This window comes from Drosophila montana, unplaced genomic scaffold (genome assembly GCF_035044405.1).
Source record: "Drosophila montana isolate Dmon_TW-CO22-7 unplaced genomic scaffold, ASM3504440v1 contig_2178_1, whole genome shotgun sequence".
NCBI classification, from domain to species: Eukaryota; Metazoa; Arthropoda; class Insecta; order Diptera; family Drosophilidae; genus Drosophila; species Drosophila montana.
In genome coordinates, this window is record NW_026997075.1 from 1,232,171 (window position 1) to 1,260,099 (window position 27,929).

At 41.5% G+C, this 27,929-nt stretch overlaps 7 protein-coding genes and 1 long non-coding RNA gene across 17 annotated transcripts in view; 3 read left to right on the forward strand and 5 right to left on the reverse strand.

The window, feature by feature from the left end:
• The window catches only part of LOC135427510 (uncharacterized), a 61,713-nt gene extending 60,057 nt beyond the window's left edge, over positions 1–1,656 (reverse strand). Inside the window, exons 1-2 of one of the 6 annotated variants that reach the window (XR_010436074.1) lie at positions 1,385–1,656; positions 237–443 (exon numbers count right to left, since the gene is read on the reverse strand). This is a non-coding gene — a long non-coding RNA (uncharacterized LOC135427510). Of the gene's footprint in view, positions 1–236; positions 1,006–1,056; positions 1,302–1,384 lie in introns of those variants that run through there. The other 5 variants (XR_010436076.1, XR_010436075.1, XR_010436077.1 and 2 more) reach the window with 5 other exon arrangements.
• On the forward strand, positions 958–12,712 carry LOC135427503 (armadillo repeat-containing protein 2). The gene is made up of 7 exons (XM_064681032.1): positions 958–1,112; positions 8,153–8,730; positions 8,794–9,088; positions 9,163–9,300; positions 9,643–10,268; positions 10,333–10,513; positions 11,237–12,712. The coding sequence occupies exons 2-7, from the start codon at positions 8,357–8,359 to the stop codon at positions 12,341–12,343; spliced, it is 2,721 nt and encodes a 906-aa protein (XP_064537102.1). The 5' UTR covers positions 958–1,112; positions 8,153–8,356; the 3' UTR covers positions 12,344–12,712.
• Dlic (dynein light intermediate chain) lies at positions 2,950–14,722 on the reverse strand. Of its 3 annotated transcripts, none has more exons than XM_064681036.1 (9): positions 14,511–14,722; positions 13,838–14,024; positions 6,481–6,671; positions 6,015–6,415; positions 5,717–5,946; positions 5,540–5,651; positions 5,277–5,468; positions 4,925–5,189; positions 2,950–3,546 (listed from the first exon to the last, which is right to left on the reverse strand). In XM_064681036.1, the coding sequence occupies exons 2-9, from the start codon at positions 13,942–13,944 to the stop codon at positions 3,482–3,484; spliced, it is 1,563 nt and encodes a 520-aa protein (XP_064537106.1). In that variant the 5' UTR covers positions 13,945–14,024; positions 14,511–14,722; the 3' UTR covers positions 2,950–3,481. The 3 variants fall into 3 exon arrangements, with proteins under 3 accessions (XP_064537106.1, XP_064537105.1, XP_064537107.1); XM_064681035.1 differs by having other exon boundaries at positions 13,838–14,027; XM_064681037.1 differs by lacking the exon at positions 2,950–3,546 and having other exon boundaries at positions 4,344–5,189; positions 13,838–14,027; positions 14,511–14,721.
• A 127-nt stretch (positions 14,723–14,849) lies between these two features.
• rtv (QVR superfamily protein rtv) lies at positions 14,850–15,761 on the forward strand. Its single transcript, XM_064681042.1, has 3 exons — positions 14,850–15,030; positions 15,210–15,383; positions 15,450–15,761. Exons 1-3 carry the CDS (start codon positions 14,961–14,963, stop codon positions 15,662–15,664), a joined length of 459 nt encoding a protein of 152 aa, XP_064537112.1. The 5' UTR covers positions 14,850–14,960; the 3' UTR covers positions 15,665–15,761.
• LOC135427508 (uncharacterized) lies at positions 15,667–16,784 on the reverse strand. The gene is made up of 2 exons (XM_064681041.1): positions 16,129–16,784; positions 15,667–16,072 (listed from the first exon to the last, which is right to left on the reverse strand). The coding sequence occupies exons 1-2, from the start codon at positions 16,390–16,392 to the stop codon at positions 15,749–15,751; spliced, it is 588 nt and encodes a 195-aa protein (XP_064537111.1). The 5' UTR covers positions 16,393–16,784; the 3' UTR covers positions 15,667–15,748.
• Positions 16,785–17,727: 943 nt separating this feature from the next.
• Lint-1 (l(3)mbt interacting protein 1) lies at positions 17,728–22,044 on the reverse strand. 2 transcript variants are annotated; one of them, XM_064681034.1, is made up of 5 exons: positions 21,682–22,044; positions 21,545–21,580; positions 18,731–20,402; positions 18,286–18,344; positions 17,938–18,077 (listed from the first exon to the last, which is right to left on the reverse strand). In XM_064681034.1, the coding sequence occupies exons 1-4, from the start codon at positions 21,883–21,885 to the stop codon at positions 18,286–18,288; spliced, it is 1,971 nt and encodes a 656-aa protein (XP_064537104.1). In that variant the 5' UTR covers positions 21,886–22,044; the 3' UTR covers positions 17,938–18,077. The 2 variants fall into 2 exon arrangements, with proteins under 2 accessions (XP_064537103.1, XP_064537104.1); XM_064681033.1 differs by lacking the exon at positions 18,286–18,344 and having other exon boundaries at positions 17,728–18,077; positions 21,682–22,040.
• Positions 22,045–22,226: 182 nt separating this feature from the next.
• Positions 22,227–26,669, forward strand: LOC135427506 (bleomycin hydrolase). 2 transcript variants are annotated; one of them, XM_064681039.1, is made up of 5 exons: positions 22,227–22,428; positions 24,647–25,275; positions 25,337–25,812; positions 25,932–26,052; positions 26,118–26,669. In XM_064681039.1, exons 1-5 carry the CDS (start codon positions 22,425–22,427, stop codon positions 26,331–26,333), a joined length of 1,446 nt encoding a protein of 481 aa, XP_064537109.1. In that variant the 5' UTR covers positions 22,227–22,424; the 3' UTR covers positions 26,334–26,669. The 2 variants fall into 2 exon arrangements, with proteins under 2 accessions (XP_064537109.1, XP_064537108.1); XM_064681038.1 differs by lacking the exon at positions 22,227–22,428 and having other exon boundaries at positions 24,490–25,275.
• Positions 26,670–26,868: 199 nt separating this feature from the next.
• LOC135427507 (uncharacterized protein F58A4.6) lies at positions 26,869–27,818 on the reverse strand. Its single transcript, XM_064681040.1, has 2 exons — positions 27,308–27,818; positions 26,869–27,239 (listed from the first exon to the last, which is right to left on the reverse strand). Exons 1-2 carry the CDS (start codon positions 27,692–27,694, stop codon positions 26,955–26,957), a joined length of 672 nt encoding a protein of 223 aa, XP_064537110.1. The 5' UTR covers positions 27,695–27,818; the 3' UTR covers positions 26,869–26,954.
• Between the last annotated feature and the right edge of the window lie 111 nt (positions 27,819–27,929).

The following is a 27,929-nucleotide window of genomic DNA, read 5'->3' on the forward strand; positions in this document are numbered from 1 at the left end:
ATATATGTATGAACATATGTATGTATGTATGTATGCTGCAGTTTCAATGGGATCAGTGTATAAAAAGGTGGTAACCAAAGACAGTATCAAACGGACAAACGGGGACAGCAAACAACAGAAGAAACTGAAATTAGGCGAGAGGTAGAGCAAGAGAGTGGTCGATCTACTTTTAGATTACAGTTGCGTTATATATGTACATGGATACATACATACATAGATATGCTAAAGAGGCTTACCAACAACAACTCATCGATACGACTGCTGCATTTAACACCCAAAATATAAATGCTTATTTTATCGTTATTGTTCTAAAAACTTTCCCGTACGGCACATATGTATACATACATATTTATTACTTTTTATTTATTGATATCGTTTAAAAATGTACAATTAAACACCGGCTATTTAAGTCAAAATGAAACACAATTCGGAAAGAGGCTGATCTACTCTCAGATTACGTGCAAAGAAGTAAAGCAGAAGCAAAAATTGCATACAGACATACATACATATGTATGTACATGCACGTAGCATACATGTGTTAGAGAGACAACCAAAACTCTTCAATGCGACTTAACACAAAATTATATACACAAATTAAATCTTTATTGTTTAACAAAACATTCCAGCACTGCATACAGAGTTATTAATGTATAATTCAAAATTGTACACCGGCTATTTGAATCGAAAGGTAACACAATGCGAAGCGCGTCTGTTCTCTTCAAAACTTCACCAACTGCACCACACACATGCATTCAACCATACACAAAATCGTATGATTTTTCTACACTTGTATTTTTATGTATGTGTGGAGATATGTAAGAACGTAAGTATGTGTGTATGATATTTGTAGCTGTGCATGTACATATGATCTATGCGAAACGCAGGCTAAACTCTATTCCCGCTGCACTGCAAATTAACAAAAACCGAAGTTTCAATTGGAAACTGAAACTAGGCGAGCTGTGGCAAGAGATACTGATCCACTTTTAGATAACAGTCTCGGATGAACTTCAAACTTACATATGTATATACCTACATACATATGCTAAAGAGACTTACCAACAAGAGCTTATCAAAACGACTGCAGCGTTATTAAATACGCAAATTTTATCTAGGTATGTATATTGCTTCACATATCATTCCCGCACGGCACACAAATTTTTTAATATTAAAACACATTTATTAATTTACGATTAAACACCGGTAGCAAAGACACAGTGCAAGAGTTAAGCAGAAGCAACAGCTGCATACATACACATGTACATATATGTATGTATGTATATATGTATATGCTAGGGAGACTTTCCAACAACAACTTAACAATGAGACTGTAGCACTTGACTCACAAAATTAAATACGCAAATTTCAACATTATTGTTTTCCGTACCGCAAATAGATGTATTAGGATATACATATGTATATAATTTAATAATGTGCGATTAAACAGCAGCTTTTTAAATCAAAATGTAACACATTGCGAAGCGCGTAAAAAAGTGTCTGTTTTCTCCGAAGCTTCACCAACTACACTACACATGCAAACTTACACTAACTCGTATGATTTTTGTATATTTGTATTTGTATATGTACATATGTATGTATGATATATGTAGCTATCCATGCGCATGTGATCTATACCAAAAACGTATTTTTTAATGTTGCTCACTACCTCATTTACACAAGTTCAGTGTATTTATGTTAGTATGTATGTATGTATATAAATATATGAATGTACACAGACATGTACACATACATATATATATATATATATTATATACATATGCATACATACATACATACATTCATACAGACATGTAGCATTAATGAAGGAAATGTAAACAGACTTAAATTAAAGCTGCAAATTTAAAAACAACGTACTTTAAAGTGGTGCCTTCCTCCTCGATTCTCAAAAGTTCAAGTAAGCCTGGCAGGTTTCCTTGCTTTGACTAAAAGTTTTTTTTTGTGAAAAAGTGTTGTGTTCATATAAGGTGTATGTGTTTGTATATTTGGTAATGTTTGTATGTATGTATGTTTGTATGTATGTTTGCTTGTATGTTTGTTTGTATGTATGTTTGTATGAAAGTATGTATGTTTGTATGTAATTATGTATGTTTGTATGTATGTTTGTATGTAAGTATGTATGTATTTATGTATGTATTTATGTATGTATGTATGTATGTTTGTATGTAAGTATGTATGTAAGTATGTATGTTTGTATGTAAGTATGTATGTTTATATGTAAGTATGTATGTTTGTATGTAAGTATGTATGTTTACATGTAAGTATGTATGTATGTTTGTTTGAATATATATATATATATATATATATATATATGCATGTAGTGTTTGTATGTATAAAGTGTACATGTATGTAGGTATGTATATGTGTAGGTATGTATGTGTGTAAGTATGTATATGTGTGTGTATGCATGTATGTATATTTCTATATATGAACAAATGTATGTATATATATGTTATCTTAAACCAACTATTGAAAGGAACAATTTAAATGGTATAACTTATTGGAAATGTAAACATTTAATTGGTCTGCGACTTAAATATTGGGAAACTAAATAATAATAGTTATAGTTATTTGTTAAGTCAAAAAATCGTATATCATCTGATTAAAAGAAAATTCAGTTTTTAATTACATTTTTTTTATACAAATATTTAATTGAATTATTAAATATTTTCGTGGTTTTTTATTTTGTTGCCGCTGTGTTTGCATTTAATATTTTGTGTATAGTTAAATGTATGAATTAACATTAAATTTTTGTTCTTGGGTCACATAAAATAGTCAACGCTTCATATGTTGTTGTTGTTGTTGTTGTAATTGTACTTCTGAAATTCTTGCAGAATAAATACCATATATATATATATATATTGAATATATATATATACATATATATATATATATATATATATATATATTCAATTGAAATATGTTCCATAATAATTTGTTAATACGTAATACAATATTTATTATATGCAATGTTTTTGTTTATACATAAAAAATAGGTTTTGTAGCACAAATTGTTTAGTTCATATTTAATTTATCGTTTTGTTGTTGTTGTTGTTGTTGTCTCTTTTCAGACGCACAGCAACGAGCGAGATGCAAACAGGAAGCTAGTTTAAAATGAGAAATCATTTGGAGCTGCCGCTTGCGATGGGGCCGAGGTATATGGCAAAATGTAGTTGAATTTCAAACAATTTGATTATATATTTGTTAGCGAGGTTTTAAGCATATTTTCATTTTTATTCTGGCCAAATATACAAAAGTACAAACATTGTTCCTACTCGCTCCGTTAAACTGTTACAATTTGTCAAAGTTATACATTTGATACTTGTGGTACACATTTTGATTTATAACATAAAAAAAATAAAAAAAAATTCAATCAAAACCAATTCGGCTGAGTGGATAGTGATCAGTGAATGTATGTATCGTCTTTTCATTTTAATGCATATATGTTTATGTATATAGGTAGCTCTCAAAAATTTGCTGGATATTGGGCGTTATTGTAGCGATGGCTCTTGAGTACATCATTTCGCTTGACTTTCGAACATAAAAAGAATTTCAGTTAAGTTCGTTTCGTTTAAAATTGCTAAGTAAAATTAATTCATAATAGTAGTAGTAGTTGTTGTTGTTGGTTTTCATTTAGTTTTGTATACTCTCATTATACGACATTAATTAAACGCATGTGGCTTTGAGCGAGAAAAGAAATAATAATCAGACTATATTAAAATCAAAAGCTGTTACATAATTACAAAGAAAAACACAAGTGTGCAGCATTGGGGATTTCGTTTTCCATTTAAATACTTATCTAAATTTGCTTATGTTTGTTGTTTTCCATTTAACGTTTTATGCTTATCTTGTTGTTCTTCGTTTTTCTGCTGCTCCTTTTCTCTTGTTTAAGGACGCATGTCTATAACAAATACTACATAAAGCCAGTGTGTGTGTGTGTAATTAATTGATATAATTAAAAATGAACATACAAGCTATCAACTACAGTTACTTGTAAATGGGTGTGTGTGTGTGTGTGTGTGTGTGTATATAAGCAGTTGCCAAGCCCTGCGGACAGGGGCTTTTTGAATCTCTCAGCGCACAAAAGCATTGCACAGTCGGCGCATTCTTAAATACATTTTAAAAATTACATAATTTAAATAATTTAAATATACACATGTGTGGCCCCAAACTACGCTTATACCAAACGAAAAAAAAAATATATCATTTATATATTTATGCATATTAATTTATAGAATAAGCACATGCATGCCGTATCGGAGTAGAAGCATGACGCGAAGGCGCTTTACACTCTCCAAATATGTTCACTTTTTTTCAAAGCTAAGCCGTTTTATAAATGTTTTTTTTTTTTGTATTTTTGTTTTTTGTGTTGTCTTATATTGGTTTTCCATATATATATATAATTGTATTTATGTAATCCGTAATCTACAGAATGCCCAGGCCCTCGTAAGAAGATATCAACACACAACGAACGATACACATTGAATGCCATACGCAATTATTAAACTAATCATCAACCGCGTTAATTTAATATTTCATGGTCTGCAGAATAATATATAAATTGCTTTTTTCTTTGCTCATATTTTGTTAACATTTAGCTCTCGACATGGCCCAAACAGTTGGCAATACTCTGCTGCTCATTATATGTGCAGCAGCATTGGCAAATGTTTAGCCTTTGAATTATTAACCATGTCGGGTAAGTTATGATCTGCAGTGCATGTAAAGTCCATTTGTTTTGTTAACGAGTCTGTGCATGAGGTTTTTTCTTTCTTTCGATTTATATTAGTGTGTGTGTGTGTGTGCTGCTGTTGCTAACCTGCTGCTGCGCTGTTGTTGCTGTTGCTATTGTTGATGTTGTTGTTGTTGTTGTTGTTGCTGTTGTTGTTGTATGTACGCATTCAACACTCACTTTGGGACAGATCAATATCCTTTTTAACGCTACGCGCCAACCGATCCAGCTCGGCAGCCGCATCTGAGCGCACGGCTAGCTTCTCGGCCGTCATGAGTGAATCGGTGCCATTGGATGTGCGTGGTGTGCTCATGCCGCCACCTGGACTGGCTGCGCCCGCCGGTCCACCAGCTGGTCCGCCCGACTTTTTGTGTAGCAGCGAATTAAAGAAATTTGCCAGCACACCCTCGCCGCCAGGCGTTGCAGGCGTCAGCTTGGGATCGATCTGTAATTGTAAATGGATATGCATGAGAAACGTGTGGAGCTATTTTGTGCTTAGAAAGCTAATGCAGCTATTTTATTTGGCACAGACCTTTTTGGGTGAACTTTGGCCGGCGCTGCCGGGTGTGCGTGGTCCAGTTTTATTGTTGCCAGAGCTGGCGCCCTGCGATCGCAACGGCGACTCGCCGCGCACCTGGCCGCCCTGCTTGAGTATCTCCTGCTGGCGTGCCAGGAAGGCCTGTTCATCCTCGGTCTGCACCTCCGTTTCACGATTGGAAACGGCCTGCAGCAAATAGAGAAGTAGAGAAGAGTGTTAATTGAGGCTGCCAATTGTGGTGCGTCTTCCAAACGCACCTTTCGTGTGGGCGGCGCCTTGATAATATCTGTGTAATGATTTTCGGCCTTGACCGCATGCATGTTCTCATACAGAATACTTATTTTCTTGAGGCTATCCCAGCCAGCCGGACTGTAATAAACAACAGATTACAAGCCATTCAATCGAAATGAAAGGGAAATGGGAACATAACGCACATGAGAACCGCATCCTTTTCCACGACCAGCGCTGGCGTACGGAATGGTAGACCATAAATTCGATGCGTTAGATATTTATAAAGGAGATCACAGTTTTTGTCCTCTTTTACGCTTGTGTAAAAGAGCGAGGTGCCGTGCCGCAGACAAAAGTTTCGTATCCATTGCTGTATGAAATCGAAATGCTCGTCGCGGTACTCGTACTCCTTCTCCAGCGTTGACATGTAGTCCGTCTGTGTAGGGTGCATAAAAAAACGATATATATAAAAATTTTGACTTGGGTGTGTATGAGAGTATGCACCTTTGTGACCACAACAACAATGTCCAGGCCCAGATTTGTAATTAGTGCGTCCTCTGTCAGCGGCAACAGATCATCCTCATCAATTGAATTGTTGTGCATGGTGCGTTTAACCGGCGAACCGGGATCCAAATCATCGCCAACCTCACAGTAGCTCTGCCACGTCGTTGCGAGGCGCTGGCGTGCCGCCTCCTTCTCTTTGGGATCTAATTGCAGGCTCTCAATGTGCTGGGCAAGCACCTTGATCCATTGATTGAGCTGCTCGAGCCAGCCCCATGGCTGTGTCATCGAGACTGTTAATATGACGAGGGTGTGTGCATAGTTCGTTTCGTTTAGCGCATAGTGCAGCAGATTTGTGTGTCCTGGATCGCCGTCCAAGACCCAAACGCTCAGGCGCGTCATGTCTGCAATACGATAATGTTTCTCAATTAAATCGAAACTCTCAAGCAAATTGAAATTAAATAATTACCGTCTCTGTACTCATCCTTAACATCAATATAGGCATACTCCAGGCCGGAGCCCTTCTTCGGATCCTCAACGCCCTGCAGCTTGGCAATGAGCGTCGTCTTACCCGTGGCATTGTCGCCTAATACTAGTACAGATTTATTTGACGGTAGCTTTGTGCTGCCCTGTGTTTGTACTTCATTCAATATCGCAGACCTGGAAACAAGATGCAACGAATTGGGTCAGTGTGCCGTTAGCTGTATCAAAATTTTGCAATCTACATTAAACGCTTGGCCCCAATTTCGTGTCCCCCGTTCTGGCCAAGACCCGCCACCCCTGCCACCGCCTGGCCATACATATAAACCACAATTCTGAACACTGTGTCATGCCACGCAATCAAACTAATTGCATTCCTGTGCTATTTATGGGGCTAAACTTTGTTTCTTTGGTCCCATTTATAAATATATATGTATACACGATGTATATATGTGCATATATATGTATGTATGTATTTAGAGTTTACAAGGCATTCATGCAATTTCAGCTGGACGTTTCTGCAATTCAATTAAATATTTCAATCGAAAAGTGGCCAACTAACTTACTAACTGACTAACTGACTCACTAAATCGCTCACCCACTTATTTGCTGACCAACTGAATACCTGACTGACTGACTGAATGACTAACTGTATGACATGCAAATGACGGTTACTCAACTGGGGAAAGCTGGACGCCGGCGCTCCTTCGTGCCAAAAACTGCGTACTGCGAATATCGATTGCCCGATTTCTGACAATTTAAGCTTATAACTATTCTCTTCTATTGAATTTTCAAAGGTGTTGCACGGTGCACAGTGGTTCGAAAGCGATATTTTAAAAATTAAACATAATTTTTGTATATAGCATTTGTTTTATGACTAAATATTATGTTGAAATTTTAATTTTCAGTTAAAAAAAGCTGTTAGCTTTGGTTAATAAAAAAAAAACCTTATAAAAGCATATAGGAAAAAAATCAGCTTTATAGACTTTTAAAAATCAGTTTTGCTTCTCATGAAAATATTCAAAAAATATATATAAAATTGGAAATAATGCTAAGAAAACTATTTGGCAAGTATTTCTTTAAACAAAAAATCGACAATCTTCTAATCTGTCTAATGTAAAATTTAAAATATATCTTTAAAAATAAATATAATTTCAAAACCATTTAATTTTTTCATAAAAATAAAACACACAAAGAAAAGAATATATGAAAACAAGTTCCAAAAGCAAAGGTATATATGTATATTATATATGTATATACTATATAATGTTGGTTTTGGTGACCTTTCCATTTTTAAATATTTAATTAGCGGGCTCGAGGTCCGGGCTCTTGGGTGCCGGGTCGCCTAATTAAATATTTATTATGCACATCAACAATTTTGTAATTTCTCTTAAATAGCTTCAAAATAAAATAAATAGACAAAGCCTACAAAATCTGTAAACTTTAAACTGATCGAATTTGGGAATAGTTGTTAGCATATTTTGTCCCACTGTGCTTGGGGTGGCATTTGGCTAAGGGGGGTTTGGCTCGCTCGCTCGCTTCACACTTGACATGCAAACAACCCGGCAACCGTGCCCACCCCTTGTCTATGGGCCCCCCGCTCGTATTCCAGGCTGGTTGGCATGGTGCACGAAAGGCCCAAACGAAAAATATTTTCCAAGCTTTTAAAGTTCGCCTCGCTGAAAGGCAGGCGAACAGGCCAGGCAGGAGGCAAGACAGTTCGGCATTACCAATGCGCACTTTGGCAGCGCCACGCGTTAAAAGTGGATCACAAATTTCTTGCGCCGGACCAGAGTCCGAGTCTGAAGTGCACAGCCAGCAGAAAACGAGGAGTTCGTAAGGTTTGTTAAACATCAATTGCCAGGATGAGTTTGTTGCTGAAGCGACGGTCGCGCAGCGAGACGCGCGCCCAGCCTGTCGCTGTGCAAGGCAAACAGGAGTTGCCCAAAAAGCAGCCGCAGCGCCAGCACCCGCTGGCGGCCAGCGTGGAAAGGGGCAGCGAAAAGAATATGCCGCGTCTGGGCCTGGCTGGCCCTGGCATGGGCAGGCGCAAGACATCCGCGGAGCTCATCAGCGAGGCGAAACTCTACCTGGGCGATCTGTCCACGGCAACGGCGACAATGACAGCGGCGGGCGGCGCACGCTTGGTCAGCACGCGTCGACCCATAACGCCACGTGAGCCGGGACGTGTGCTCTACGGCAAGGTGGCATTGGCCGGACGTCCGCCCAGCGCCTTCTCGTAAGTAAAAAAAAGCTGCTTCAAGTGCTTTCAAGTGCTCCAAACGCCCAAACTACTCCACAGCATGCGATATCTGCAGAATGAGAATCATAAGCCGCTGACGCCGCCAACGCCAGCCGCAGGCACCGAGCTACTGTTGAGTCGACGCAATGTGGACGCCAAACCGGCGCCACCACGTCAATTGCCAGCGCTGCCGGGCGCTGCTGCACAGCTGCCAGCAGCAGCAGCCACAATGCAGCCGCCCGCACGCAATGGCGCCCTGCTTGGCCAGTGCAGCTCGGAGATGCTCATCGAGATGCTGAAGCAGCATGCTGGTCTCAAGGATTGCAGCGCCGAGACAGTGCAGCACATTAATGCGGTGGGTGGTGGTGATGGTGGTGAAGTGTCCATAATTTGAAAGTATCCGACTATTCCGACTTCTCTTGCCCGCAGATTCTGCTGGAGCTGTATACGCGGGTGCACAAACAGGAGCGCAACTTCAAGCGCGCCTTCATCCTGGGCGGACTCTATGGCCTGGTCGAGTGCACGGCGCCACGTATCCTTCTGGCTGTGGCACGTGTCGTTTTGGCGGTAAGTCTATTCGAATTTTTGTCTTTTAAATATTTATCGATACATGCACAATCTGCGATAACGAAAGCATAACAGATCGATTACTTGGACGATTCTTTTCTATTTGTATATACTGTTTGAAACATATATAAATATCGTTTTCATTGTGAGTCTGCACAAAAGAAAGATTCCTTGAATTGATCGAAAGAAAACAAATGCGTACTAATCGAATTGAAATTTTGAAATGAAGTCGATTGCTTTAAGCTTGAAATATCATTTTGATCGCTTCATTTTTTGCCAATCGATACACATTTTAATCGATTAATCGATTTTTTGCTATTTTTCGCATCCTGTTGTTTACAGTTACGCGTAACGGGCAGCAATTTAACTGGCGCCTGCAAGCTAATCTTCAAGGTGGCTCGCCACGAGCAGCACGACGGACTATTCCATGAGAACGATGTGCTGGAGCTGCTGATCGATGGCTTGGGCCACGCCTCGCCGCTGGACGATCCGGAGGCCTGCATTTATGCCTATGGCTGCATACGATTTCTCACCGCGAGCAGCGCCCAGGAGCGCGACGATGCGCTCAATCGCAACTGGGCCGCCGGATTCGAGGAGCTGCCGCCTCCAACAATTGCAGCAGCCACAGTCCTAACAACAACAGCAACGAGAACAACGGCCCTGCAAGATTCACGCAAGCTAAATGGCCAACAGACACTGGTGTCACGCCTGGCACGTCACGGCGCTGTGGAGCTGATGATACTCCATTTACAGATGTTGAACGAGGCGGGCGCCACGCGACGCCTCAGCGGCCCGCCGCTGCACACCCTCTACCAGCTGTCGGCAGCGCTGCGCGCTCTAGCGGATGTGGCCCAGCAGCAGCAGCGACTGCAACTGCAATTGCAGCTGGCGTGTCCGCATCTGATACGCGCCGCCGAGGTCTCCATGGGCGAACTGGAGGTGCAGGCCAATGTGGTGCGCACACTGAGGTGAGCTACAAGTCGTTGTCATTTCGTGCCACTTTAATCAAATACTTTCACTCTTCTGGTTCAGCGTGCTGTCGGAAGATCTGGAATGCTGTGAGACGCTGCATAACTATGCGGCCCGCATTGGTCTGCTGCTCGGACCCTACTCGAAGGGCGGCCAGTGCAGTGAACGGCTCTTGGCCGTGCTCAGCCGGCTGGGCTATATGCTGGGCAATATCTTGGCCAAGCACGAATCCGCGCGCGTTCAGGTGGGTGCACATTGTAGTATTATAATATTTTTCATTGTTGTTAATTAAGTTTTAATTGTTATTATTATTATTAAAATAAGTGTTAGGCACGAAGCTATTTTTTTAAATTTTTAATATTTGTCATTTATGATTTATCATATAATTTATTTTATAATATTTAATGTAATCATAATTATTTTTATATTATTTATAATTATTAATACAATCGTATTTAAGGTCTCTAATTTTTCATTGTTATTTAAAACTATATTATCATTTAATTTATGATTTTTTTTCGTTTTTATTTCTCTCTTTAATTATGTTTTTTATTATTATTAATTTAATATTCGTTTCACATGATTTTAAGCATTTTTAAAGAAAAATTTCAGTCAAAATCTCAAAATTTTTATTTATGAGCATTTATAGTTCATGATGATAAACTTTTAAATATTCCGCTTAAGTTAATCATTTATTAGGATTATTTTTTTATAAATTATCTTTTTATTTTAATTATTATTTTATTTATTATATTTGTTATTTATTAGAGTATATTATTTTAATTAATTTAATTTTTTTATTAATTGTTTACTTTTAATTATTTTCAATTGAGTTTCGTTTCATTATTCCGATTGGAGTCATGTTTATGAGAATTTTCCTATTGGGTTTCATATTGTTTTTTTTATATTCCCTCTCAGTTTTCTATGTGCAATTTTCATGTATATTTAATCTGTGTTTCCCTTTCAGTACTATCAAAACGATGTGGCCATGGAGTATCTGCTGAATGTGCTGCAGCAGCTAAGCGAACGACCGCTGGGCAGCGAGGCGCTGCTGGATGCCCAAATCAAGCTGATCCGTGTCGTTGCCAATATGAGCGTCAATGCGGATGTCGGCGCTGGGCTGGGCAATGTGCATGGTCTGGGCGCTGTGCTGTTTCGCCTGCTGCAGAATGCAACTGTGGCGCTGGATAGATCATCAACAAGTGAATCCGCACAACCGCAGGCTGAGCTGCTGGAGCTGCTGCATGCAACGCTCGGTGCACTGCACAATTTATGCTTCTACCAGGACAACCAAATGGAAACACCAACAACAACAGAAACGACAACAACCACGACACCGTCGCCCGGTTCGCTGCAGAGTCTGATTGCCGAGCTGTCGACGGCCCTGGCAGGCACCTTGAAGCGGTGTCAGGGTCAGTATGTGTCCACCAAGGTGGAGCTGGCCCGCGTGCTGGGCAATTTGACGCGCAACGAGCTGGCGCGTCGCTGTTTCTGCACCGCTGGCGGGTTGCCTTTGATGGTGCAACAGCTGACGCGGCAGGCGAATGGTCAGGATTATGAGCTGCGCACCTGTGCCATCGGAGTGCTGGTCAATCTGCTGGGAGATGGCGAGCAGCGGGCACCGTTTTTGCAGCTGCGCGGCGCTGAGCTGCTGGCGCTGCTACTGCGCGGCGCACTGGAGCAGGAGGATTGGTTTTTGGCCAACATTGTGTGCCAGGCGATGTGGAATCTTCTGATCGATGCCCAATGCGCATCGGCCCTGTGCAAAAGTGGCAGCATACTCGATGAGGTCAGCGATCTGCTGGCTGATTACTTGGACGAGGAGCGACCGATTGTCGGCGACGAGGCCAACGAGGATGAGGTCGAACCAGGCAAAGATAGAGAGCCGGAGCTCGATTTGCAATTGGAACCGGATGCGGCACCGGACGCATTGTGGGAGGACTTTGCGCTGGTGGCTACCGATTTGTTGGAGCGAATACAAAACAACTTCGATAAGCAGCAACAGCGACAGGCGACGCACATCGATAACGACGACGGGAACGATAATGAAGATGTGTTTATCGAAAAATTGTAAAACATTCTTTAATGCGAAAAGAATATACAAATATATACAATTATCGATAATAATCGATTTTGAATTGCCAGCAAGTCGATGCAACGAAAAGTAAATCGAAACCTAGCGTATCAAAAAACATACGGTTATCGATCCTAGTCGATATTTGAATTGGAATTTCCAATTTGAGAACAAGCCCGTTTATACGAATTTTTAATGGATTTTGAAACATCGATTATTGATACCTAAGCCAAACATGTCGTTCTAAAACATCGCTAAAATATTTGCAATTGTAGATCAAGGTCGTAATACGAGCGTTATATGTAAACTAACGAATTTCATGTCGTTTATCAAGTTTCAATAAATTAAGCCAGCCCAATGCTAGGAAATATTTCCATATCAAATACAATTGAGAAACATAATACAGTTTTCGATAACTCTAACAAGAGCTAAAAAGCCTTTTATCTGTAAATTGAGCCAGTGCACTTCTAGAAAATTTCGATAAGTATTTACGGTTAATATGTTTTGGTCATTTCCTGTTAATCTAAATAGATTTTTACACATGTTTTCTATAGCATTCGAAATCGATCTGCGTCGTTAAGACGTTCTGCACATGCGCGCCCCCTGACGGTCAACTAGAAACGTAGACATGTACATATTTAAGCGATGACAACATCGCCAACACTCACACACGCACAAGCTCGACTTAAAGCAACTCTTCGTTCATTGGACAATGCAAATTCCAATTGGATTGTCAACAGTCCAAATGAAGCCGAACTATCGATAGCTCAGCTTACGGCTTTGCAAGTGTGTACACATGTGTACCCATACATATCTGCCCGTGCGTGTGTGTGTGTTGCCTATTAGACATAACAAAAATTGATAAAGCAAAAGGTGCGCGCTGTCGACTGCGCAGCCGGCGACGCTGCCCTCGATTTTGCTGCTTCATGAATCATTCGCAAGACTACGCTCTTTCTGTCTTTCTCTCTTTCGCTCGCACTATTTCACACTGTATATTAGAATTGTTGTTTTAGCATTTAGTCTGTGTTTATGCCACAAATCCATTAAATTGGCACAAGAGAAAATTGCCAAAATTCAAATATATATAAAATATGCGCATGTGCGTACAGGTGTGTGTGTGAGCCAAACGTGGTTTGAGGTTAGGCGAATGTTGAACAAAATGACAACATGCACTAAATTTAAAATCGGCATCAAATCAGCTGCTTTTTTGCCCCAACGTTGCCAAACGTTGTGGGTGTGGTGTAAGCAGCCGTTGCAGCCGGCACACACACACATACACATGCAGAGTAAAAGTGAGATAGCGGTAACCGAAAATTATTGCAAACGTCAGCTAAAGAAAGTCAAAAAGTAGTTGGCCAAAAGCAGCTGTTTTGCCTAAAGGCAAGAAAAGAAAAAAAAAATAGGCGCGTCATATGATAAAACGCTGAATGCACACACACGCACAGAACACACACACATGCACAGTTGTTCTGCCTAGGCTGAAGCTCAACTCACCAGAGATTCTCCTTGTCGGCTGCGGCGGCATCCTTCTTTTTCGTCGTAAAGGATGATGTCAGCGCATTGCTGCCCGTCATCGTTTGCGTGACGCTGTCCAGTGCCATTGCAGTGTTGGTTAATAACTGCTCCAGGCGACCTCTTCACCTCTCTGTTGTTTGCCTGTTCCTTGGGTCAGTGGGCAGAGCTGCTGCGGGATGCACGGGAAAACGTTAGAGCAACACAAACAATTGCACACGCACACACACAACAATAACAAAAACAAAAACAGCAACTGAGTTGCATTGAACTTGGTAGACAGCGGGCAGCAGCAGTGGCAGCGGCTGCAGTTGCAAGGTGTCTGTTTTAGGAACGCCTACGCCAGCAGCGACGCTTCCGCTACTCCGTTATGTTTGCGTTTATGGTTACGTTGCAGCAGAGCAGCAGCTGCGACAGCGACGCCGACGTCGCGATTTGACGGAATGACAAACGCGCAGATTATGTATATTTAAATATTTTATAATTACAACGTGCTGTATGTACGCGTTTGTTACGCAGCCCAGCTGCTGCTGTTGCTGCTGATGCTATTGCTACCGCTGCCGTCTGGCTGGGTGACCGTCTGTCTCTCTATGAACAATTTGCAAAATTTCTTTGCGTTTGCTTTGTTGTTTTTTTGCTCTTTTTTTCTACGTACTGCAGCTTTTACTCGATTTAGATTTGAGCACTCCGCTAGCAATTGTGATCCGTGGCACTAAATTTGATTATTAGCGTATGAATTACTGCATCTGACGTTCGTTACTTTGTTTTGAGTTATTATTGAATACAAAATAACAACAAAAAATATACGCCCGATATTGAGATGATGAATTTTTCGCTGAAATAATACAACGAAACTAGACACAGTGTGTACACACAGCGCCACAATAGGAAAATTGATGCTAGTGCTGCCAAACGAAACGCATGCAAGAAGTCTGGCAACGCTAAACGCACTGTTGCATGTTATTTTTATTTTAATATGTTAGGTGGCAACCCTTAGTCTCCGTTACAACAACAAATACACAACAAAAGCAATTTAAGCTCTCACTACACTAAGCACTTTAGATCTATACGATCTGAATACTCAATTAGTTTAAAATCTATCAAAATGCAAGCCTCTGTGTTCATTCTCACTGTGATATTCGTTATAATAGCCAACAATGCGCCTCAGATAAATGGTACGTTAGCTCTGCGCAAGTTTGCTGCTTATTAAAGTCTTTTGTTCAACATACGCACGCACTTGCATATATACATATACACGTAACGTAACTGTAACTGCAACTGCGCATGTGTGTGTGCTGGTGCGTAATGCACAAAAAGGAAAATGACAACTAAAATTTCTCTTCATTGCTCGTAGCTCTACTTCGGCGCTGCTATCAATGCCGCTCCCGTGGAGAGCTGGGCAGCTGTAAGGATCCATTCAGCTTTAACGCTACCGACGTGGACAGGGAGCCAGGCCTATCCGCCATACCATGTGCCAGCGGCTGGTGTGGCAAAGTGATCGAGGGCGGTGGTACCTATGCGCTCGATGGTTGGCACGACCCCTACATACCCTATAAAAATTATTTTAATATTTTTCTTTGAATTTCATATACAGACTACGATCTGGCCACACAGCGCATGTGCGTGCAGCGCGGACCCGACGACAATATGGATCGGTGCGCGGACACGATCTACAATTATAAGAAAGTCTTTATGTGCTTCTGCCAGGGTGATCTGTGCAATGGCAGCAGCGGCCGTTGGCGGCAGCCGCTTCCGATGCTGTCTTTGGCCATATTGGCATACACAATTCTGAATAGAATGTATATGTAATTTTTATGTTTAGCATTGTTTTAACGAACATGGCAATTAAATTGATCAACCGTTCCGATACGAATTCAACCCGTAAATCGTGGGCTATATAAAATAATCGTTTGGATTTCTTGTATTCTGGCGTGTGCACGACGGGCACAGGCGATGCGGCTGCCGGCGGCCCTGGTCAGCATGGCACTCCTGATGGAACTGTTGCCGGCAACGCACACAAGGATATTCGACGCCCTCGCACAAGTAGCACTCGTTGCATCTCAGGGCCGAGAAGGAAAGTCTGGAGAGCTCACACCGTTGCGGCAGATCCATTAGCCAGAGTATCATCTTGTGCAGCGGCTCTTCGCGCGGCTGCTGCATTAACACTCGCTCCCTGTCCAGCGCGCTCGAGATTTTATCTTGGACTTGTACTAAACGCTGCAGAAACAAGCTACCTGTTTTGGAATGTAGGCCAGGCTAATTAATTTACTTACACTTTGCAGCATGCCATAGGGATTACAGCGTTCCTCGCGCAGCGTCTGTCGGGTTTGTCGCGAGCTGTGCGTCCGGATGCTGCTGCTGCTCTGCGACTCCGATGCGTTCGATACTTTGCTCATGCCCAGATTGGCCATGAACAGCTCCTTGGCAAATGGCGGCGGCAGGACGTGCGAAATCTCTTTCGTATATTCAAAGTTGTGCTCCGTTTGTTCATGAAATTCTAGCTCCTCCTCCATTGTTAGGTTTTCATTCAGACTCATGTTGAACTACACACGACTGAGGTAGTTCCTTTGGCAATGAAAAGGGCTGCTTCGACTTAAAAATGGTTGGGCGAACAAAATCCGCCGTACACTCTGTCACTATTCACGAACTCGAGCATTTAATGGAATATCTTAGCGCCAGAAATTTATTTCACAATTGATCGTTAACTCAACGGACCATTGAAAATTTAGCGGTTTATTGCCAGGTTGCCACCTATCAAATGGTGCTCTTGCGTTACCAGGGCTGGCCACATTCACTTTCATTTTTCGTTATTGATTCCACTGCTGCAAAATCTGGCGGCTGCCCAGGGCTTAAAATTGTTAAGCCCATTGCGCGATTTCGATTAAAAGCGAAAATATACACAAATTCTGTTTAATTAAATAGCCTACTCATTTCCTTGTCAATAGTTTTAACAGCCCCCAACTGAATATGCATAAATGTGTATGTGTTTCTATCGAGCAAATGTCAGTTATTGCAGAATTTTACTGCTTGCTAATTAACATAAATTAAATACTTTAGCATACTTTGGCAGCGGGAAAAGTTTTCAGGATCGCCATTATTGCTCGATGCTTGCTTATCTTGTTCCCATCTGCTGTTCCTTTTAACTGGTATCGATACTTGGCCAATTTCTAATACCCTGTAACCTTTAAAAATGGGTTAAATAAGGGTGTAACGGTTTGGTGCAAGATTATGTAACAGGCCAAATAAGGCGTCTATATAAAGAACACATATATATTCTTGATAAGCTAAACTAGGTTTAGGTTATTTTAAACAAAAGCTAGAGATTTGGGCTTTGGTATATAGACACATCTGAGTTCCATATTTATGTCCTCTAAAGGCCACAAATATCGAAACATAATCATAAAAGTTAATAACGAATGCATTTTCCATAGTTCGGTGATAAAAGAAGAGGCGTGCTGTGTGTGTGTGTGTGTGTTGGAATGGCTGCAGGGCATCTTCTAGTCGAGCATTATATTGGGACATCGCTCCTGAGCGATCTGGGGGAATCTGAATTTTATACACATTTTACAATTAGAACAATTTTGATTTCGTTTTTTTCTTTGCGTGCGAGAATTGCAAAACCAGGCTCTTAAAATTGTAATTTTATTTTTGTTTTTTGTTTATTAAATATTAAGACAACATAGTATGTTTGTATGTGTATGTACATAAATCCTATTTTCACTTTCATTTTTTGGAACAATATACATATGTGTGTATATAACAACAAATGTTTGTACATGCAGTTACTGAATTCTTTCAAAATCAATATATGTATATTAAATAATTAAGTGCAAATGTGAATTTTAAATTTTGGACACAAAAAAAATTAATTAAGAGCTTAATAAATGTGGCTGAAAAAAAAAACAAAATAAAAGAAAAAAGTATGTACAAACAAATGTAGGATAGAACGATCAGGATACACTGTACAACATAAGGCCAGAGCGTCCACACTGGAGCGAAAAACAACTCTTGCCACTTTGAATATTAAACAAATCTTAGTACTAGGACGAGCCACCCTTAGTCCGGCCGGTCGACAGCATCCAATCCCTTAAGCACGGTGGACAACGGCTGCTCAACTGCGCGTGCGACGCCGACGTCAACGCTGACTGTGTCTTTCCTTTGGCTTCCTCGTGACAATCCAGATGATAGTGCCCATGACAGCTCTGGCAGGTCAGGAAATTGTCTGTAGAAAAAAGTAAAGACGGGCTTAATACATGTTTACTATATCAGCTTAAAAAAACTTTTTAACTTTTAATTTTCAATCCATTTCCACCAATGGCAGTGAAACAATTCTCACTTAATTTTATGTGAATCAATTTAGAGGATAGGACACATATAAATAAATTTCCCAAAAACGAAAAGTAGTAAATGTCCAATCAAATATTTCTCACCTATTTTAAACACTTTTGGGTGGAATTAACAATTCTTTGGTTTACTTCATAGTGAACGCCTGCGCCCATATATAAAATGTAAATAGATAAATACATCGATGTTTTAGAGACACTTAGGTACAGACACAGTAGTTATCTTATATGATGAAGGGTGCGGGAAATGGGTGATAAATCGATGGCCCAAAGGTGCAGGGCGAGGTCGGGAAATACTATCTAGTATATACAGGGTATATCTTAACGCAACTATTGTAAAATGCTCATAATGCATTTGAAAAAAAAAAAACTATTCCTGAAGCAGACAAACAGCTGCTTGGAAGGAAACCAAATTGGACTTGGAACTATGTCCATTAAAGCAAGTTTTTACTGTACTTAATGCATGTGCATTGTATATAGGGTGAAGCTGGATCGAGAGACTTGATCTCTTGTTTTGGAGATGATAACTTACCCGCACGCTTTTTGCACTCCTTGCACTTATGTTTGCCGACATCTGAGTGACCGTTGGCCAACGCATCCTCCAACTTTTCCGGCGTTTTACTTTTGCTCTTGCGATTGGATACAACGGCAACAGCAGCGGCATTCGCCTTGTGCGCCTTTTTAGCCTGCAGCCGCTTGTCCTTGGGCGACAATAGAAACTCCGGCTTATCCTTGAGCTTCTTTTGACGCACCGCATCGATGGCGGTCAACTGCTGGCCATAATGAAAATCAACGCCGCTGGCATTCTGGACGGTGCGACGCTTGCGCTTAGAGTGGCGCTGGCACAGCTTCTTGACCATGTCATGCGTGTAGAGACCAAACAGGCCCAGAAAATGCTCGCGTCCATATTCGGCGGGCAGGACACGCGTCTCGCGCGGCTCATCACGCCACTGTGCCGCCGAGGCGCACAGGCGCTGCTGTTCCAGTTCCAGCTCCTGATGCGAATCGTCTGAGGAACCGGATGAACCAGATGATGCACCTGCTGCTGCCACCGGCTGCGGAGCCGCTTGCGCTAGCGGCGGTGTCGCTGGCTTGCGTCCAGCACCATGCGCATTGCGTGTCTTGTACTGTTTGCTAGACGCCTGCGGCGCTGACTTCTTGGCTGCCGGTGCTGCAACACTGGTAGATGCTACTGCTGCTGTTGTTGTTGGCGCTGTTGCAGTTGCTTCCATCGCTTTGACTGGTTTGCTTTTAGTGGGCGCAGTGCTTGGCTGTGGCGGACTCTCCGCCACCTTCTCGACGGGCAGCTCTAAGACATCCTCCTCATCGAATTGACGGGGTTGCTGTTTGGTCTTGCGCGCGCGACGCAGTGCCTGGCGCAGATTCATTCGGCTCTGAGCGACTTCCTCAAAATCTGTCGCCAGCGGTGTCTTTGTAATGGGCGCCAGCGGCGGTGGCGATGTCAAAATGCGTTTTACCGCCTGCTTGGCATCCGCACGCGGCGCACGCTGTTTGGAGGCTACTAGCGGCGGGGGTGGTGGCGGCGGCGGCGGCGGCGTTGGCGACAGCTGGTTTAACTTTTCGTCTTGCTGCTCGGGTGGCTGCGAACCTCGCGGTATTAGCAGTGAGTGCAGCTGTTCCTTTTTGGACGTCGGCGATAGAGCCTCCTCAGTCTGCAGCTGGGTCTGCATCAGCGATGGCGATGGCGAGGGTGACAGCTTTGCTAAACCACCTCCATATTCAATCTTTTCGTCAAGCAGCTTCGGTTCGCTGGCGGCCTCGTCGCTGGGCGGCGGCTTGACGCTGACAGTGGCAGATGCAGTAGCAGTTGCAGATGCACTAAGTGCATTGACGAGCATTAGCGGCACATTGTCGTCCAATTCGCTAAGCTTGAGCGGCTCAACGCCACCATCCTCGTCCTGTGAGATAAGAAAATGCTTACGTATGAGCATCTCCTCGCTGTCGCGGCTGAGCACCGATTGTGGATAGATTTTATAGTTGGCATCGCCAATCAAAGGCACTATGAGGCTGGAAATGTACTCGTTGGCCATCTCAGGTACAGTCCGTATATTGTTCTCCTCCAGATTCTTGTAGAATGTATCCAGTTGATGGTCTAGGCGCAACATTAAAAACTGCTGCTCAGCATTTATCTCATATACCTCCGCCTCCAGTTCATCAAGGATGCGCTGCATCTGCACCGGATCCTGTAGGTGTTAAATGATATGTTTTTATAAAGATTTTTAGCAATATGCAATGTAATCGTGGCACATGACTAAGTGCCATAAAACAACAAAAACAATGAGTAATTCTGTCGTGTCTTTATTTTTTTTAACTCGTACGTGCCTCGCAAATTTTTGTTTCACGACCAACAAATTAATTGAGAAATAATTCATGTTACGCAAAATGCATATGAAAACATTTGAAATTAAGTAAAGGAGTTTGCGTATGTATGTACTTAAAATTTTTATAAAAATATAAAACACTTACATATGTATGTATAAACATAGCAAGAGTCCCTACCAGCAGATACCCTGTAGACAACCTTAGCACATTCATAGGTATACACAATTCTTACTTTATTTTACACGCATACTCAAAACACACACACACACACGCACACTTGCCGTTAGTTGCGCACTTAAAGCAGCGGCTACGCTTCTTCTTCTTCCGGATTCGCTTTGTGCACAAATTTTTGTTGGAAAACTTTTGTGTTTATTGTGCGATCGGCAAGAATATGGCAATTATGTATGTACATATGTTCATACAAGAAATCAAGGATATAACTTTAAAAAATGGTTTCTTTCAATATATTTGAATGGCTACAGGGTACATGTAAAAGCCAACCTCTCATGTATATACATATGTATGTATGTGTACATTCCTACATACATACATGCATACATACATACATATGTATGTTAACCTAAATATGTATATCATAATTTCCAATGACAATATTTTGCTTTGTTTTGATTTTAATTCATCTTTAAAAGTCTTGTGCTCAAGTGTAAATCTTTTTAGGTGTTATTAAATTTAGAGTATACGCATTAGAGTATACGCTCATCTCTAAGCGAGTGTAAAACTGAGCACTAAAATTGTAAATGAATTAATAAAGCAGCGCTGGCCGCACTAGTATTTGGGCTATGGGGGCTAGCACGAGCGAGGGGTGTGGTGCGGACTGTGGACTAGCTGGGAGTTGGCAACCCTGCCGTCACACACCTCTGCTGTTTTGTTGGGCACATTATGTTACTCCAAACAAAGAAAACATACATATACATATATGTAATTAATAATTATGTGCGTAATGCAGGACAGTTGTGTGGGCAACAAATAAATGTGGACTTACCGCATCGGCCTGTTCCTTGAACACATCGGATACCAGCTGCAATGCCCATGGAGATATCGTGGAACAGAAGTTGAAGTTAGCCAACGGTCACAGGTTGGTTTTACGTATATTTTGTTGTTGATTTTGCTGTTACTCACCCCGTGCACTTTGAGAAAGTCGCGCATTGCACGCTGGCAGTAGATAATGTCATTCTTTAGCTCCAACGGCAGCACGTAACCATTTTCTATGTAGAACTTGAACAATGAGGAGTCCTCGGGTGCGTCGTCGTTGGTGTTGGCGCTGGTGCTCATCTTGGTTGCCTCAGAAAGAAACGAACTTGATCGAGATTCGTTACTTGGCATGAACGTTTGAAATATACATATATGTATATATATGTCTATGCTACGTTTATGTATTCCTCCTTTTTATCCCCAGTTTTCCAAGCAGCGTGAGCGGAGCGATTTCAAAATTCGCGACCTGCTCGCAGTTCTGTCGGCGCAGGCAGCAACAACAGCGCGACAAAGCAACAACAGGCAGCAGGAAGCTGCAAATATACCAATTAATTGCTGCATATCGATATATCGATATATTTGGAAATTACGATCTGGCAGCCTTGTCCAGCTATCGTGGCAACGATACTTTTGCATTTGTCTTGGATTCTGTTTCGTGTTTCGGGCCAAAGCCAAACATTATCATTTTCATTTTTCTCATCAATAAATAAAAATAGCAACTAAATAGAGTGAAATTAACAGTATACAATAGTTGCTTGCAGTGCACACAATACAAAAAAAAAAGGAATAAATTATTAAATAAAATTATAAAATCAAAATTGTGAAGTGCATTACGGTTGCAAGCATATCCAAGCGCCAACTAATTATAAAAACAAAAAACAACTCCCACAATGTGTAAGTGAATGAGTGTGCTATAAAAAAAATACAATATGCAAAAATTATAAAATAATTGCCTACAGCAGCAGCAGTCCAAGAAAAGGCGACAGCCCCACAAAAATGTTGCTGTCGTTGTAGTTGCTTTTGGTTCTTGTGCAGGCAACGGCATCGCTCAACAATTCCGTTCCCGTTTCGCTTTGTGCGGAAGCGAGCGAGAAGCAGCTTGCTGACGCCCCAATACGGCAGCAACGACAACGAAAGTAAAATTTCACCCAAATTTGTTTGTTTTTGCTGGTTTGCTCTTTGCCTTTGCCCCCTCGCCTTCTTCCACACACGTACACCACTTGAGGCACTCGTACAAAAGCTGGGCAAACGAGTTTTTGCTTTGGCTTAAGCTGCTGCTGATTGCTGCATATTTATTTTATTTTTTTTTAACCCTTTCAGTTATTGGTTTGTTTAGATTCATGCCAGCAGCGGCAAGCCGGCTTGCGCGAAAGTTTAAAACGGCATTTTGCCCTCCTTTGGCTGCCTCTAGTTCCCCAACAGCTGTATGTATGTTTCTATGTGTGTGCTTGTGTATGTCTATGTGCCGTTAAACTGGTTTAATTGCACTCTGCATCATCGCTTCATTCGTAGCTGCGGCTTACGCTGTTGCTTAACTCTTTTCAATCAAGATGAAAACAAATTTTGCAAGTATTTCTAGAGTTAAAGTTTTATTTTACGATTATTGGCTAGACAGCCATATGTACACGTGTGTGTGTTTATGGGGCCACACTTGCCGATGTGTATGATTCTTATCAGAAGCTGCGACGTGATGCCTTTGCTTATGTATTGTTTACTTTGCCTTGCAGTGTTATCAAGTGTACTTTTTATTATGAAATATAGTGTTGCTTTTGATCTTACACACAGACGCAGACACATATGTATGTATGTGCGTTCATACACCCGCAACGGTACTTAGAAATTCGTACAATAAACTTGAGTGGGGGCGACAGTTTTTTTTGCCGTTTTCTTTACGGCTGAAAGTGTACACTCATTGCTTCGAAGTGCAGCCACACAGATGCATTTGCAAACAGTGAAAAAACACGGGCCACAGTTAATGGGCTGCAGCTGCTGGGGCTGCGCGTAATTCAATTTTAACTTATGCGCAGCACGCAACTGTTTTGTCAAGGAGACCACGCCCACCAGACGCATTTCCACAGCGCACAAAAGAACGCATCCCAGTTGCCGATCATCTTCCTCATGTATATACATATATATACATAAATATGTATACGTGTGTGTATGTATGCATAACCGTGTATATATTCATGCGTTGCATAAGGAAAAGTGTTGGAATGATCGTCAAGTCATCAAGAGATGTGCATAATATTCGGCATATTGATAACATATCGATAAATCGATTATCGTTAAATCACGATATTTTTCCAGTGATATATATATATTTTGTTTTCGATAAAAGTATACAATTTCAAAATAATGAAATCAAATTGCTTAGGAAAATTTATGTAAATTAGGTTTTGAATTTAGTAAATACTAATATAAACGTGGACTTTCTCTTAAAGGAATTATAAAACAATATTTTTAAATACGACTGCATGGAATGCCCAAGCTTATTTAAGATGAAGAATATAACCACAAAAATAATCAAACTATGCGATGGGGCCGGATAACAGTCAAGTGAGGAGGGGCCACAAAGGACAAGAAAATTAGGCGCATCTGATCATTTTGCTTTAAATTTTAACTGCTTGTAAATCATCTTAAAAATTGTACTAAAAAAATAAATATCTTGATACATAAATCAGTCGGAGCTTAAAAAAAAAAGATATTTTTTGATTATTATGTCAACGTACCGTAACAATTAATAGCGACAAAATTACGGGAATACCTATACACCGGGGGAGAATATTAATGTGTTATCGAAACAATAATTGCTAGAGGAACATTTTTGCATTTAAGCATTTTTTATTTCTTAACGACTTTTAACAATTTTTCATGCTGTGAAACTAGTGTGGTTTTAACCATACAAACTAGAAATATGTACAAACGTATGTATTTGACTACATTATAGTAATTGTTAAATAAGTCACAGACGTTTTTGTATCAGTTTTTAACAAATTTGTGGTGTATCGGCTTGCACGCTCAATGAAGGTCCCACAGGTGGCAAATGCAACTCAAGATATAGGAACTGTTGCATGTTTTACCAATAGCACTACCAGTCCCGATATACTTGCAGCTGACGGTATCACCCAAGGTGGCGGCAACGGCAGCAATAACAACACCTCCGATGGCAGCAGTTTGGGGGCGAAGGACGTCAGTCAAAGTGCCATCACGCAGGACCTGTTGAACAAGTGGCGCGAGAATTTTTACAGCGAACCGAAGAACCTGCTGGCTCAGAATGTCTGCTCCAGGGTGGATCCGTTCGATGTGTGCCTGTCGCGCAAGACGCTCGAGACGACCAATCATGTGTTCAACTTTAAGGTGGAAACGGAGGGCAAGCCGGTGACCAACCAGCGTAGCTCCGGCCGCTGCTGGCTATTTGCAGCACTCAATTGTATACGCCTGCCCTTCATGAAGAACTACAATCTGGATGAGTTTGAATTCTCGCAGGCGTTCCTCTTCTACTGGGACAAAATCGAGCGTTGCAACTATTTTCTCAACAACATCGTGAAGACGGCGAAGCGTGGCGAGAAGGTTGATGGCCGTCTTGTTTCGTTCCTGCTGCTCGATCCTACCTCTGATGGCGGCCAGTGGCATATGCTGGTCAATCTGATAACCAAACACGGTCTGATGCCAAAGAAATGTTTTCCGGAGAGCTTTAGCTGCGAGTCCAGCATACGAATGAATGCCATACTGAAGAGCAAGGTAAGCTCCATGATCCTTAATCCCAGCACCTTGATTAGCTCATATCATATCTTAATTGCAGCTGCGCGAATATGCACGTCATTTGCGTGTACTGCTAGAAAAGGAGCCCAGTGATAAGGAGATCGCCTGCAAAATCCAAGAGCAAATGTCCGAAATTTACAAAGTGGTCGGCATTTGCTTGGGCATACCCGCCGAGACCTTCACCTGGGAGTACTATGATAAATCAAAGAACTATCAGTCAATTGGGCCCATCAGTTCGCTGGAGTTCTACGAGCGCTATGTGAAACCACATTTTAATGTTGAAGATAAGGTGTGCCTGGTCACTGACCCGCGTCCAACTAGCAGCTACGATCAAGTCTATACGGTCGACTGTTTGGGTAATGTTGTTGGCGGCCGTCCCGTCCTATACAACAATCAGAATGTTGATCTGTTGCTGGCGATGGTCACGAAATCGCTGAAAGCTGGCGAAGCCGTCTGGTTTGGTTGTGAGGTTAGCAAGCGCTTCGCGTCCAAGCAGGGCATTGAGGATGTGGATGTGTAAGTAACATATATCTACGTGCATGGCTAATGCCTCTTTATCTTATTAAATACATCCATCTCTTTCTTACCTGTGCCGCTGGTGCTGCTATTGCTGTCACTTTCGTATTGATGTGCAGCCACGATTTCAAGCTGGTCTTCGACATCGACATACAAACAACATTCTCCAAGGCGGATCGTCTTATCTATGGCGAATCGGCCATGACCCACGCCATGGTATTCACAGCTGTCTCAGTAGATGTAAGTGGGACAAAGTTTCTTATCGCTGTGATTATAATGCCAAATCTATTGTTTTGGGTTTGCAGAAAAATGGTGTGGCGAATAAGCTGCGCGTGGAAAATTCCTGGGGCGAGGATCGCGGCGAGAAAGGCTACCTGGTCATGTGCGCCGATTGGTTCAGGGAGTTTGGCTTTGAGGTGGTCGTCGATAAGAAATATGTGCCCGATGATGTGATGCGCGTATTTGACATGGATCCCATTGTGCTGCCCGCTTGGGATCCCATGGGCACATTGGCGCAATAAGTTTTGATCAGCCAAATGGGAAAGCTTTACAAGAACAAAATTAACAATAACTAAAAGTACTGCAAGCAATAATCCACAAATACTTAAAATTGTATGTTCAGTTTCAGAGATAATTTAATTTAAAGTCTTAGCCAGATTTCTATATACTTTTTCTTATGTATGTATGTATATGTGCATGCACTTTAGCTGGACTCGGCTGATATTGATTTAAATGGCTCACATTAGAACACATTATATATATATATATATACATGCACACACATACACACACCACATACATGTGACGTCAATTCTTTTGGTAGCATTCTATTCTACATATACCCTTTACATGCAAAGTAGTTTAAGTAAAAAATTGGAATGTTTTGAAATGGCGAAGAGAAGTTTTGCGTGCTTTAGTGCCGGCCAAGCGCAGTTGAAATGTTAAAAACGCATTTTATACGTACATATATACAAATAAATAAATAAATATACATATATATATATATACATACATGTGTATATACACATATATAAATAAATATATTGAATACAAACATAGAATTTATAAATTGTATATTTTGTATCTTAAAAACTAGCAGTAAACCACGAAATCGTTTTATATCTAGACTTTAAGGCTAACAGTTATGAATTGGTATCCGCAGCTAACCGACGTCCCCGGCGCTCCTGATACTCGAAACGTAATCGCAACCAAATGCCCAGGCACATACGGACCAGTCGGTGATCGTGCTCCTCATGCTGCTTCGCAAATCGATACTGGGCACGTATCATTCGCTTGGCTTGGCGCAGTTGACCGCGCTGGATGAGCGATATGCTGTAGTATAGCTTGCAGCGAGCTTGCAAAAAAGGATCACCTAGGCGCAGGCCAATCGTAAGCTGCTGCAACGAGATTTTGCCCGCTGTCTGAGCCTGAAATAAGCCGAATTGTTAATTGATTGTTAAGAATCCCTGTAACTGGTGCTGGTCTCCACACTCACGCATCTTTCAAATTGTTCACCCAGCGCCGAAAAGCCGCCACCCAACGTTGAGAGCCACGACATTAAATGTTCCACTTCGATGTGTTCCCATATAGTATGCGCCACCATATCCGCCCACTTATAGTCGATGGTGTCGTGTTCGGGCGGATGCAATGAAAGCCACAACAGCTGTACATCATGCTCACGCTCCAGTCTATGACACAGTACCTTTTGCTGGAGTACCTCGCGCAGCCAGTAGTTGCCAGCGATGGCATCTAGCTCCAATGACAGCCGGCGAACAGCTTTTTTCCGGCTATTGCCGGTGTCGCCAGCCGCCGACTCGACGGGCTGCCGATTATAGTAGTGGCGGCGTTGCCAATAATCGCAGACGCACACAATTAGTGTCATGCCGTGCTTGGGATGCGTTTTGCAGTATTACCTGATAACTCAGCTAAACTCATTAAACACAGCGAAGAGTGGGCGATAAATTAAGTTTTGTATTCCAATATATCTGCGTTTCGTGTGTCATCTGTTTCAATAGGGTTCTTAGATGATATGGCAACGCTCGCGATATTTCTACTCGATATATCGATAGCTTGATAACAAATTAAATAATAATTGGATTAATTCTAATAATACAAAA